The 12,641-nt window shown below is 38.4% G+C and overlaps 1 protein-coding gene across 7 annotated transcripts in view; it reads left to right on the top strand.

Moving 5' to 3' along the window:
• MITF (melanocyte inducing transcription factor) overlaps nucleotides 1-8,891 on the top strand; it is a 286,241-nt gene extending 277,350 nt beyond the window's left edge. For all 7 annotated transcript variants that reach the window (XM_090283843.1, XM_090283841.1, XM_090283840.1 and 4 more), the window contains 2 exons: nucleotides 37-184; nucleotides 5,399-8,891. In XM_090283843.1, coding sequence (XP_090139969.1) covers nucleotides 37-184; nucleotides 5,399-5,800 — 550 coding nt within the window. In that variant the 3' untranslated portion in view covers nucleotides 5,801-8,891. The remainder of the gene's footprint in view (nucleotides 1-36; nucleotides 185-5,398) is intronic.
• The last annotated feature ends 3,750 nt before the right edge of the window (nucleotides 8,892-12,641 follow it).

The following is a 12,641-nucleotide window of genomic DNA, read 5'->3' as shown; positions in this document are numbered from 1 at the left end:
CATATAGAAGTCTGTTTCTTTGCATTTTCATCACAGAGACATGCGCTGGAACAAGGGAACCATTTTAAAAGCATCTGTGGACTATATCCGAAAGCTGCAACGAGAACAGCAGCGTGCCAAAGAGCTTGAAAACCGTCAGAAGAAACTGGAGCATGCAAACCGGCACTTGTTGCTCAGAATACAGGTACAAGGCATGTGTTCTGCAAAGTTCATTGCGTGTTCCTGGCTTCACGAGGGAAGAAGAAAGGATATAATGAGCCATGAGGGAGTTGATTTGCGTGATCCTAAGACAATCGATCTTCATTATTTGTGGATTCTCTGTTTGAATCTGCCCACTCATAAAAACTTGTTTGTAACCTAAATCAACATTTGTGGCACTTTTATGGTCGCTCTTAGACACATGCAGAGCAGCAAACATGAGTTGCCTGATGACTTGTTTTCTGCTCAGGTGGAACAAGGCAGGCCCTACCTTCTTCTTTCAGCTCCTACTATGAACCAGTGTCCTTTGTGCAGTGTCTTTAGTGCCATGTTTTTTCATTTTTGTGGCTTTTGTGGGTTATTTTGCTGTTTGCAATGGCCTCTTCAGTATCGTGCCAAAGTGTGGACAAGTGTTCCTAAGCACTGAAGACTGTGATATGTCATATGGAGTTAAGTCTCATTCAGACATAAGTTGCAATGCTGTTGGCTGTGAATTCAGTGTTAAGGAATCAACAGTATATATTAAACAAGGTGTCTTTAAACAGAAACATATGAAAGAAGGCTATATGATGAAAATGTGACCAGAGGCTTGCAGGAACCCAACCCTGTATTTCCCCTAGTAGCTGTGGTTCAGTATTCATTATTCAATGTTCAGTGACTTTATAAAACATACTGCCTAAGTCCATTTGTAACTTAATACTGGTGGCTTACACAACAAACATTTATTTCTCACAGTACTGGAGGCTGGGAAGTCTAAGGCTAAGGCACAGAGATAGCCATCTTCTAGATGCTGTGTCCTACCTGGGTGAAGAAGTAAGGGCGCTCTCTGGGGTATTTTTTGTAAGGTCAGTAATCCCATCCATGAAGGCTCCATTCTTATTATCTAAGCACCTCCAAAGCTCTATCTCCAAATACCATTAAATTGGGGGATTAAGTTTCAAAATATAAATTTTGGGAGGCACATACATTCAGTTCATAGCAATAATTACTGTGAATAATGAGAACTGACTGTAGTTATTAAATATAAAGATACTTTAGTATTAGGGGGTTATGGTTCAAGATCAAAACCCATGTTTATAGAGAACTTGGGGACACACAAAGAATCTTATCACCAAGATATAAATTTAAGAAATAGTACAGAAAGTGAAATTATACCATGTGTATCTTTAAGTTATACTATATGTTCTTAGCATAAGAAATACTTATTTTAATAATACATAGAAGTCATCTGTCATTTTATTTAGGAAGTGTGCATACCAGGGTAAACATGGAATGGGAATCCTTCTTTAGTATCAGCTTCTGGTACTTCTTTAGGCACTAGACCTCTTATGCTGAGTGCAAAGACACAACTACATCTGAAACTACCTTGAAAAAGAAAAACTGAAACTGCTGATGACCAAAGGGGTTTGTAAGAGCATTTTTAATTTACTGGCTGACTTTGAATTCAGCCCACCGGTAACAGTCACTGACATTATACCTTATTCTTGAGTAGATGGACCCACTTCTTACCAGATTTTGCTATAAAGCTCCGATTATGTTTCAGGTCTCCAAGGCAACTACTTAGGTAATGGCAGTGCAAAGTGTGACACCTTGAGACTAGCATGTTTCATTGAGTGGTGTGAGTCCCAGACACTGGACATATTTAACAGAGTCGGCAGCCGTCCGTCTTGAGAGACGATGGTGTAGCTTCTTAAGAGTCTATCTGCACCGCCGAGAATGGCTGTGCAGTCCAACTCGGGAGTGACACGGTATCTGTCTCCTCCCGTGTTGAATCGACATCTTGCGATGACGCTGGAGTGTCCTCTCCAGTGAAGCTGAAGCTACAGAGCCTGGGCAGGGTGATATGGAGGGTCTGCTGTTGCCCATGCAGCAGACCCCCCCTCTCTTCGCAGCTGAAGGGTCCAAGGGAAAGACGGAGTCAATACAGCTTGGCTTCAGGTGCGCCGCAGGAGTTGCCGGTGTTGACTGCAACGTCAAACCGCCTTAGGGACTCCGGCTCCGGATTTTCTGTCGGGGTTTACTCCCTTAGCCTTTCCCCTGAAGAGGTATGCCACAGGGCAGCGGAGGTTTTTTGGAATCAGAGTTTTCCTTCTCTGATGTGCCCTGACTGGAAGATCGAACCAGCGACACTTAGCTCGCAGGCCGACGCTCAATCCACTGAGCCAAACCAGCCAGGGTAATTCATTGATAATAATGGCCTCAGATCTTCTTAATGTCCCACAACACAGTTGACATTTCTAGGTGTCACATTTCTCATTTCAGTGCAGTGATCTTTAGCTGTGGGGCAGGGAGGTGAGACAGTTGTCCTCCAGGGTGTGCATTTTAGAATCTCAGTAGTAAAGTAGGGGTCAGCTGTAATTTAAAAATCCTCCTTCCCTTCACTCACTTTCATTTGGCTTGTGTTGTTTGTTCCATGTCCTCTTCTTTAATCACAGGTCTTCAATCTGTTGAGCTTAGTATATCAGTTTATAAAAGCAGCTTATACTAATGTGTTATTTCCTTATTCAAATATTAAAATATAATAATTGTTTTGAAAGAGAGGTTATGTTTTGTTTTAAGGTTCCAAACATGTCTATTTGTATAAAATACAAATATTGTGAAATATGTGAATTGGAAATTTCATGGTGGCAATGTCTTGGGTTTCCTTCATGGCTATGTGAGGCAGCGTTTAGAACTTCTGTGTGTCGTGGGAACATGACTGATTAGGAAAGTTCTTCAGTGCCATGAGCTCGAGGTCTCCAGGTGAGATGTATCACATTCTTCAGAAGTCTAAGAGATGCTTTAGTCAGCTGATATTTTAAATTAACAGAAGCTAAGAATAAGATATTTGCCTCTCTTAATCAAACTTTATTATTTTTTTAAAGACAAACTACATGTGTAGGGGTGCTGTTCTTATTAGCACGTTGGTTTAGATTTACGAGAGTGGATGCTCTCAACTTGGACCTAAGGGCTTCCTTTATTTTCATTTTAAGTGATGCATGCAAAAATGTTCACAGAATAAAGAGCATGAGGCTGAATATCATTGAATTCCCATTTTATTAAACATCTCAGGGCTTTAAAGTAATGCTTGAGAGACTTGTGTTACTACAGATTCTGTGACATCTCAAGGCTTCCCTCTCTGATTTGTATTGCAACCAAAAAAGATCCTCCAGGTCAAACAGCCTTTAATATAGACTGAACATGACTTTTCTGGAACATGAATTTCTAGACTATGGGCAAAGGTTGAAAGGCCATGTCATGTTGGGAACAACCTTCCCTCTCTGATGAAACAGTGTCACTTGCTTCAAATTTATATTCTGTTGTTATTGTATTATTGTATCACAAACACAAAAAGAATACTATTCACATATGGAAGTAAAGTGATCATTGGGGAGTCTCTTGGGGTATCTAGGGGTCATTTTGGGAGAGTCCAGGGATACTTGGGAAGGGAGGAGGAAAGGCCCCCATTTGGAAGACATTTTGAAATGAGGTACTAGAGTCTCTGACACAGGAATTCAATTAGGCAGGTCAAACTGCCATAACAAACAACACAGACCAAGCAGCTTAAACAGCAGAAATGTATTTTCTCACAGTTCTTTGAAGGCTAGAAATGCCATATTAGGTGTCCACAGGGTGGTTCCTTCTGGAACCACTCTCCTTGGCTTGTAGGTGGCCACCTTCTCCCCTGAGTTTCCACACTGCCCTCCCTCTCTGTGTGTCTTTCCTAATCTCTTCTTATAAGGACACCAGCCCTATTGGGTATTGGATTAGGGCCACCCTAATGATCTAATTTTAATTTAAAGACAGTATCTCCAAATACAGTCACATTCTGAGGTGCTGTACTGGAGCTTAGGATTTCAACATATGAAATGTGAAGAAAGTGTAGGAAAGAATTATTCATCTTACAAATAAGACCTTTTTTCTGGAATTAAAAATAATTTCCATTTCTCAAGGTGAGATGGATTAAATGATGCTTCTCAAATTTCAGTTAGTTGTGTAGAGTCTTTACAACTTTTGCCATTACTACCCAGACTTTCTTAGTTCATACTGCCCTTAGTGTCCTAGTTACTTTTTCACTGTACCCCTAGACCAATGGAAATACCTACCATTTCTGTTAGGTCCTAAAAACTTAGTAGCCATTTGAAAATATAAAACATGTAAATTAAAGGGAAAATAGCAATTTTTTGTTATTTTAAAATAACCACATTACTTATTAATGGGGCGTATGTGCCTGAGTGTTGAAATCAGATTGGACACTGCCACTTTGTTTTTCATTGAACATTGGCTTTCATACAGTACTTTTTGTTTATAAAATAACCTTCCCAAATTCCACTTTGCGATGATAAAATGCGGTAAAAGGGAGTATAGCACAATGAAATGTTGAAATTAAAATATCTTGAGTTTAGTGGTTCTCACAGTAGTATCACCATTTCCCTTGAAATATTTAAATATCCCCAGGGCTCTGTGAGTTCTTTGCAACACTCCTGGATACCTGAGTGCACAGTTTAGGGACCAAAGAATAATATTTTCCTTTAATAGGCTCACATTTCAAAATTTTATTTTGCTATTTTGTAACATATCCTCATTGTGAACATTAAGATCTATGAGAGACTGTTTCTATAGTTAATACACAATAAAATCCACATACCACCTAAAAAAACCATTTCATTTACTACCAGTAGCACTTATATTCTACTTTAAAATATGGCATTTATTAATTTAAAAGAGTAAAATATTTTAATATTTATTGTTTTCTCTCTGTGATTTTTTTAGTAGACTTTATTCTTTGGAACAATTTTAGGTTTATAGCGAAATTGAGCAGAAGGTACAGAGCTTTCCCATATAACTCCTGCCCTGGCCCCAACACACAGACACACACACACAGACACACACACACACACACACACACACACACACACACACACACACACACACACACACACACACACACACACACACACACACACCTGCTCCCACAATCAACACCCGCAACAAATGTGGTACATTCGTTACAATTGATGAACCTGCATTGATATGTCATTACCATTGCAAATCCCTACATTTTCATTAGGGTTTTCTCTTGAGATTGTATATCCTGTGAGCTTGGGCAAATGTGTAATGACATGGATCTATCATTATAGTATTATGTATAGTGGTTTCACTGCCCTGAAACCCTCTGTTCTCCCTCTGTTTCAGTATCTAATTTTGACTTTCCTTTTAGGAACTTGAAATGCAGGCTCGAGCTCATGGACTTTCCCTTATTCCATCCACTGGTCTCTGCTCTCCAGATTTGGTGAATCGGATCATCAAGCAAGAACCCTCTCTTGAGAACTGCAGCCAAGACCTCCTTCAGCATCCCTCAAACCTAACTTGTACAACAACCCTCGATCTCACGGACGGCACCATCACCTTCAACAACAGCCTTGGAACCGGAGCTGAGAGCAGCCAAGGCTATAGTGTCCCCACAAAAATGGGTTCTAAACTAGAAGACATCCTGATGGATGATACTCTCTCTCCTGTTGGTGTAACTGATCCACTTCTTTCATCAGTGTCCCCGGGAGCTTCCAAAACAAGCAGCCGGAGGAGCAGTATGAGCATGGAAGAACCTGAGCATGTGTGTTAGTGAAGCCTCCCTGCTCCGCTTTCTCACTGCTGCTTCTTTCCTGATCAGTAGATTTAGTAATTGACCTGAGGGGTTGTCTTGATAATTTCCCTTTTAATATGAATTTTTTTCATGCTTTATCAATAGCCCAGGATATATTTTATTTTTAGAATTTTGTGAAACTGACTTGTATATTCTATTTTACAACTACAAAAGCCTCCAAAGTATTGTACAATAAGTGTACAGTATCTGTGAACTGAATTCACCCCGGAAGTTAGCTTTCTGAGCAAGAAGAATTTGCATCAGAGAAACTTCTCTCCATTCTTATTCAGGGGAAACAGGTTGGAGATTTTTATGCCTGTGACTTCCTTGGAAATTAAATGTAAAGTTTAATCAGAAGAATGTAAAAAGCAACCACAATTAAATAGAGAGGGAGAGAGAGACACACAAACAGGCAGGCAGACAGAGAGGAAAGAAAAGAAGAAATTCAGACCAACCTTTTCCATTTTGTAAATGTGTTCATTGGTACTGCCTTAAAGATGCAGTACCCTCCAGCATCAGTCTTTATACTGCAGACTTTAAGGCAGTACTATATTCTGTGAAAGAAAGAAATACAACCATTTTCAGGACGATTGTCTTGTGAGAAAAATAACTGATACATTACTTACCACTGAAATTACTGGGAAGCACACAGGGCTCTGAAATTTGGGGTCAAATCTCACTCTCTGCTTTTATAATTTTCCTCATCAATGAGTATGATTCAACTTTTCATAAGATATTTTATTTTAAAGTGAAAATTAATGTCTTATCAAAGTAAAACATTGGAGCACTGAATGTTTTACTTTTTTCCTTCAATTTTACTTTTGATAAGAAAGCCAAACTGGGCACATTTCTAATTGGCTTTACTATTTTTTATTTTTAAATTATGTTTTACTGTTCATTTGATATGTACAGATTCTTTATTATCATCATTCTTTTCAATATGTTTGTATTAATTTGTAAGAATATGCATCTTAAAATGGCACATTTTCAATATTTTTACAGTTCACTGGTGGTTTTCTGCATTCTTTGTACACACATGAAAGAAAACTTTTATGCAAGGTCTTGTGTTTAAAGAGAGCTTTGCGAATATTTTGTATATACAATCTCACTCAGAACTGTTTTTCCACACATTTAAGACATAGTATTAATAGGCAAAACTGGCTTTCTAGGGAGAATAAACTTACATATTTATTTTTAGTGATATAAAATAGCAATATTCTTGGGGACTGGTAACCATAGCGTTAATATGTCCATTATGGTCATTTAAGTAGAGGTTTATTTCAGCAAACTTGCTGAATTTTTTAAACGAGAAATACTGTATTGGCCAATTACTGGTACTTGATAACAATGTTTAATAAGCAGCAATATTGTAAAGGTAGTCTCAGTGCATTATCTCCTTATGTAGTCCTATGCAATAAGAGCAGAGTTACATGTATTCTATCAGGCCTACATCTTTTATACAGATGACATGTGGTGTTAAGAGTCAGGCTGTTGAATGGAATTTCTCAGTAGCAGCCTACAGTTGAATAGCAAGTGGCATAAAAAATATCCATTCAGAATGAAGTGCCTTAAATATAAAAGTAGTCTTTTTTTGGACTAGCACTGACTGAAGTGTACTGTAGGAGAAAGTTTCAAGATGATATCTATAGTCAAGAGGAACATGTAGCATGGTGCCTATGTAGACAATATAAGAGCTTTCAATTCTCCTTCAGATATTTTTAATATTAAATATATTTTAGTGACAAGAGTGCCAACTTCTTTCATCAGGAAACCTTATTTAGGAGGGTTTTTTTTTTTTTTTTTAAAGAAAATGAGTTTAAATGTCACATGGATTGGTGATGGGTGTTGGAGGGTTCAGAGAGAAGGAGTGATTGTCAAATGTATGAATGGATGGCTTACATGAAAATAATTCACTGTATACATAGTTCCCATGTGTGTTGGGCAATGAGAATCCTTGGAAATTTCATGATGGTATCAGTTTTATAGCTTTATTACTTAAGGGGGTAGGGAATATTAGCTTCCATTCTTTTCAACCTCCTTAATTGTATATATAGCTCTTTTCCTAGAATAGTGATTGAAACAAGTGTGCATGAAAAGCTAATTGTACCATAGTGTTCATTGATACAATCACAGCATTGTCTATTTTTCTCTTCATATTTATATGAGGGAAGGGGAGTTGGGTACAAAAGTCAAAGATTGCAATGGCATGATACTAGTTTTTTCTCACTGAATTGGAGGGTTCTTAAAAATAGAGCAAGGTTGACTAACCAAGGCCCAGGGAATTTGGCCAAGGTTAAGCGACAGTATGGAAAGCTTTGTGGAGAGAAAGCATGACAACTTGTGCCACTGTTCTGGGTCTCGCAATTCCTTTAGCTTACCATTGCCTGCAAAGAGACAGTTTCTGGGAGTGGCAGGTGAGTAAGCCCACAAGAACGCTGCAACTTGGGGGTGGTTTTATTTATTTATTTTGCCAAATAGAGTGTGGATTTCTTTTAGGGACTAGTTAAGCCAAGATGCAGAGGTTTGGGCTTCCCTTCTGTGATGTGAAAATGATCCACACCACTCCCCCATCCCTGGGTACAAAATTGTGACTTGGGGTTGGGCCTCCATCTGGAGTGACTGAAATGCCAAACTTGTCCACCTGCCTCTAGGTAAGGTAATGGAAATACCAAACCTTCTGACTTTGCCAAAAACCATACAACCAACCTGTCATACATAGGATGACAAAGTTCTTTCGGTTGTTTAAAAAAAATAAAGCAATAAGAATAAATAAAATACATAGGAAGTTTAAAATACAAAATAAAGCACAAAGGAATGCACTTATTAATATTTTTTAAAATGCACTGGGGAAAAGTTGATGTTGATAACAGTGTATTAAAAAACCCTATTAAAGTGACAAATGACTGTCTCTTATGGACGCTTGGTACTGTAATGTAGTCATCTGCTGTTAGATGCAGCAATAATTTCTGTATGGTCCATAGCACTGTATATTATGGATAAATATTAATGTATCCAATGATATAATCAAACTATTGTTCTTGATAGCCTCATTAAAGCATCTGGTTTTTCACATTGTGGTGGCCGATTGTGTTAATGTCAACTTTGAATATTGTTTGACTTACCAAATATGGTAGTGCACACTTTCTTCTGGTTTTATGAATAACAAATTGCGTGAAAAATTTTAAATGCCAGTAAATACATTTTTTTGTTTGAAATGCCATTTTAAGGCATTACTTTTTGGTTTTGAGTATTTTTTATTATGACTTGCACTCAGATGAACTATAATTATGCAGCTTTTTTTCACCTCTGAATTTGGGAACATTTTAAACTAACAAATGCCAAGAGTTCATTTTAGATATATGAATGTTACTTAAAATGTTTTAGTGAGAGGTGGTTTTACACAAAGAAAAATTACCAGAGGAACCCTTGCATATTTACAAAAAAGACTGGGTTTTTAAAATACAGATTTATAATGAAAGAGTAATATACCCAGGTTGCCAGCTCCTGCTTTTTTTTTCTTTTTTTTTAATATAGCACTTAAGATCATTTGATAAATTCTAGATTTGACTTGGGAAGTGTCAGACAAAGCATGTCTTTATTCCCCAGTTAGACCTTAAACTTGTGCCCTCTTAAAAACTATTCTGGCTGAACCTCTGGAGAAAATGAACAAGAAACTTCCTATAATGCTTCTGATCGTATTGTCAGCTTTCTTTTAAATTTGATTTTTTTCTTAGATTTTAATATACAATGATCGAGCCCTTTCTTTTCAGAGTCATTTGAATTATTTATATTTCCCATATTGTGATTATGTGGTGTCTTAAAAATGTGTAAAAGTGAAAAGATTTTCTATCTGCACAAGTGAATTTTCTGGGGAACATTAAAAGCAGCTTTTATTTTTTAAGTACATTTTATTGATTATGTTGTTGCAGTGATCCCAATTTCTTTCCCCTTTGCTCCCCTCTGCCCAGTACCCCTCTTCCCCTAGTAATCCCATCCCCCTTAGTTCATGTCCATGGGTCGTGCATATCAGTTCTTTGGCTTCACTCTTTTCTATATTATTCTTAACTTCCCCGTCTATTTTGTACCAACCAATTATGCTTCTTAATCCCTGCACCATTTCTCCCCCCTTACTCCTTCCAACTGATAACCCTCTAAATGATCCCCATACCTATAATTCTGTTCCTATTCTGGTTTGCTTAGTTGGATTTTGTTTTTATTATTTAGATTCAGTTGTTGATAGTTGTGAGTTTGTTGTCATTTTAGTGTTCATAGTTTTGATCTTCTTTTTCTTAAATAAGTCCCTTTAACATTTCATACACTAATGGCTTGGTGATAATGAACTCTTTTAGCTTTACCTTGTCTGGGAAGCTTTTCATCTTCCCTTCCATTATAAATGACAGCTTTGCTGCATAGAGGAATCTTGGTTGTAGGTCTTTGCTTTTCATCACATTGTATACTTCTTGCCAGTGCCTTCTTGCCTGCAAAGTTTCTTTTGAGAAATCAGCTGAGAGTCTTATAGGCACCCCTTTGTAGGTAACTCTGCTTTTCTCTTGCTGCTTTTAAGATTCTCTGTTTGTCTTTAACCTTTGGTATTTTAATTATTATGTGTCTTGGTGTGGTCCTTTTTGGATCTAGCTTGTTTGGGACTCTCTGTGCTTCCTGGACTTGTATGTCTATTTCCTTCACCAAATTTGGGAAGTATTCCTTCATTATTTTTTCACATAAGCTTTCAATTTCTTGCTCTTCGTCTTCTCCTCTGGCACCCCTATGATTCAGATGTTGGCACATTTAAAGTTGTCCCATAGGTTCCTAAGCTTCTCCTTTTTTTTTTTTTTTCAATTCTTGTTTTCTCATTCTGTACTGGTCGACTTTTTTTATTCCTTATGTTCCAAATCATTGACTTGAACCTCGGTTTTCTTCCCTTCACCATTGGTTTTGTGTGACTTTTCCTTCATTTCACTTAGCATAGTCTTCACTTCTTCCATTATGCATTTGCTGTGCTCAAGCATATCTGTCAAGCCTGTGAGCACCTTTATCACCAGTGTTTTGAATTCTGCATCTGTTAGGTTGGCTGTCTCCTCATCTGTTCGGTTGGCTATCTCCTTGTCGCTTAGTTCTCCCACTAGAATCTTGATCTGTTCCCTCTTTTGGGACATACCTCTGTTTCCTCATCTTGACAGGCTCCTGTGTTTGTTTGCCTCTGTGTCCTAGGTAGAGCTGTCACATCTGTTATGTTGTAAGGGGCAGAGCCTTAGGTATTTGCCAGTACAGGGCAACCCGTTTCACCATGTTGTGTCGATGTGTGGGGGGGAGAGGTCAGAGGGAACAATGTCACTTGCTCAGCACTTGCGCCTTTTCCATTCACTTCTCCCACTTTTGTATGGGACTGGCGCCTCTCTAGCTGTTGCTCTGGCCATCGTTCCCAGAGTGAGTGGGTCTGTGGATGTTCTAGGACTGTGGGGGCCCTTTAAATAAGCAGACTCTGCTGAGAGACTGGCAGTTTCTTCCTTCACCCCAACCCTCACTGATTTGCACAGTCAGAAGCAGTGAGGCTTGACTTTCCCTGGTGCTGGGAGACCGTGAGCTGGGAATGCTCCCCAGGTGTCCCCACTTTTTGAAATGTGTGACTGTGCTTTCCACTGGCTTGCCACTGCCCCCACCACACAGCGTCCTTTCCGCGCTGTCTCAACCCCTCCTACCCATCTGGATGAGTATTTCTTCTTTATATCTTTGTTTGTTGGACTTCCATGCAGCTTGATTTTCTGGAACTTCTGGTCATCTCTAGTTTTGAGGTAGCTGTATTCCTTCTTAGTTGTTGAGGGAGACCCAGCATGTCTGTCTAGGTCTCCACCTTGGCCGTAAGTCCAAAAGCAGCTATTTTTAAAGTTGGAGCTATTTATCTCAGAAGGTCAACAGCAGGACCTTAATTCAAATTTCTGACCCGTCATTTGCCTATTAACATTCATTTCACATTCTACAAAGATTCTTAATCTTTAGCTCTCGCTTACCACCACCCAACAAAACCACATAGTTATGTGTTATAGCATTATTATGTGAGCAAAAGCATGGGCTCTCAGCTAGATTTCTTGAGTTTGAATCTTATCTCCGCCCATTTCCAGCTGTGTGATTTTGAGCAACTTACTAGGCCTCTCTGTGCCTCAATTTCTTTTCTATTCATTGGAGATAATAATAGTAGCTACCACATGGTGGTCTTGTATAAATTAATGTAAGATCTTTGCTTGGCTGCACATAGTACATGGAAATTGTTTTCAGAGTATTACCAGACTCACCTTCATTATTGAAATAGAACATACTCCCTGGACCCTCTAAAATCATTGTTATCAATGGCATGCACATTTGGGGTAAAACTACATTTTAGTATCAGGCTAATATTTGTGTGAATTAGCCAGGTGACAGAAGCCACAGGCTACTGTAGGGAGAGGCCCTGACTGTCTCTAGGACCCAGGATTAGAATATTTTAAAAGATTAATAATAAACCCAATTTACCACATTTTAAATACATCTTCAGCACAAGTGATCTAACCTGTAAGTTGTATTAAATCTGTATACCCTGCATGTGTGCTTCTGCCGTGAGAAGTACTGCACTATATTCTTCCCAGAAAATATGCTAACTGAATCTGAAATCTGTTTCCTGGAGAATTAAACATTATATTCCTTTATGGCATACACTGATATGTATTTGAAGAGTGGTGCCTTGATTATATCCTATCTGTTCACTTTCCTATCGATTTTAAATATTTTTCAGGCTTTTATTTTCAATTGTACGTAACTTTCAATGACTGCTTTAGATCTGCATCTG

The sequence above is a fragment of the Furipterus horrens genome, unplaced genomic scaffold (genome assembly GCF_987537825.1).
Source record: "Furipterus horrens unplaced genomic scaffold, mFurHor1.1.pri manual_scaffold_7, whole genome shotgun sequence".
In the NCBI taxonomy this organism is placed as follows: domain Eukaryota; kingdom Metazoa; phylum Chordata; class Mammalia; order Chiroptera; family Furipteridae; genus Furipterus; species Furipterus horrens.
The sequence above is the reverse complement of the archived record's forward strand: the minus strand, read 5'-3'. Positions and strand labels throughout refer to the sequence as shown.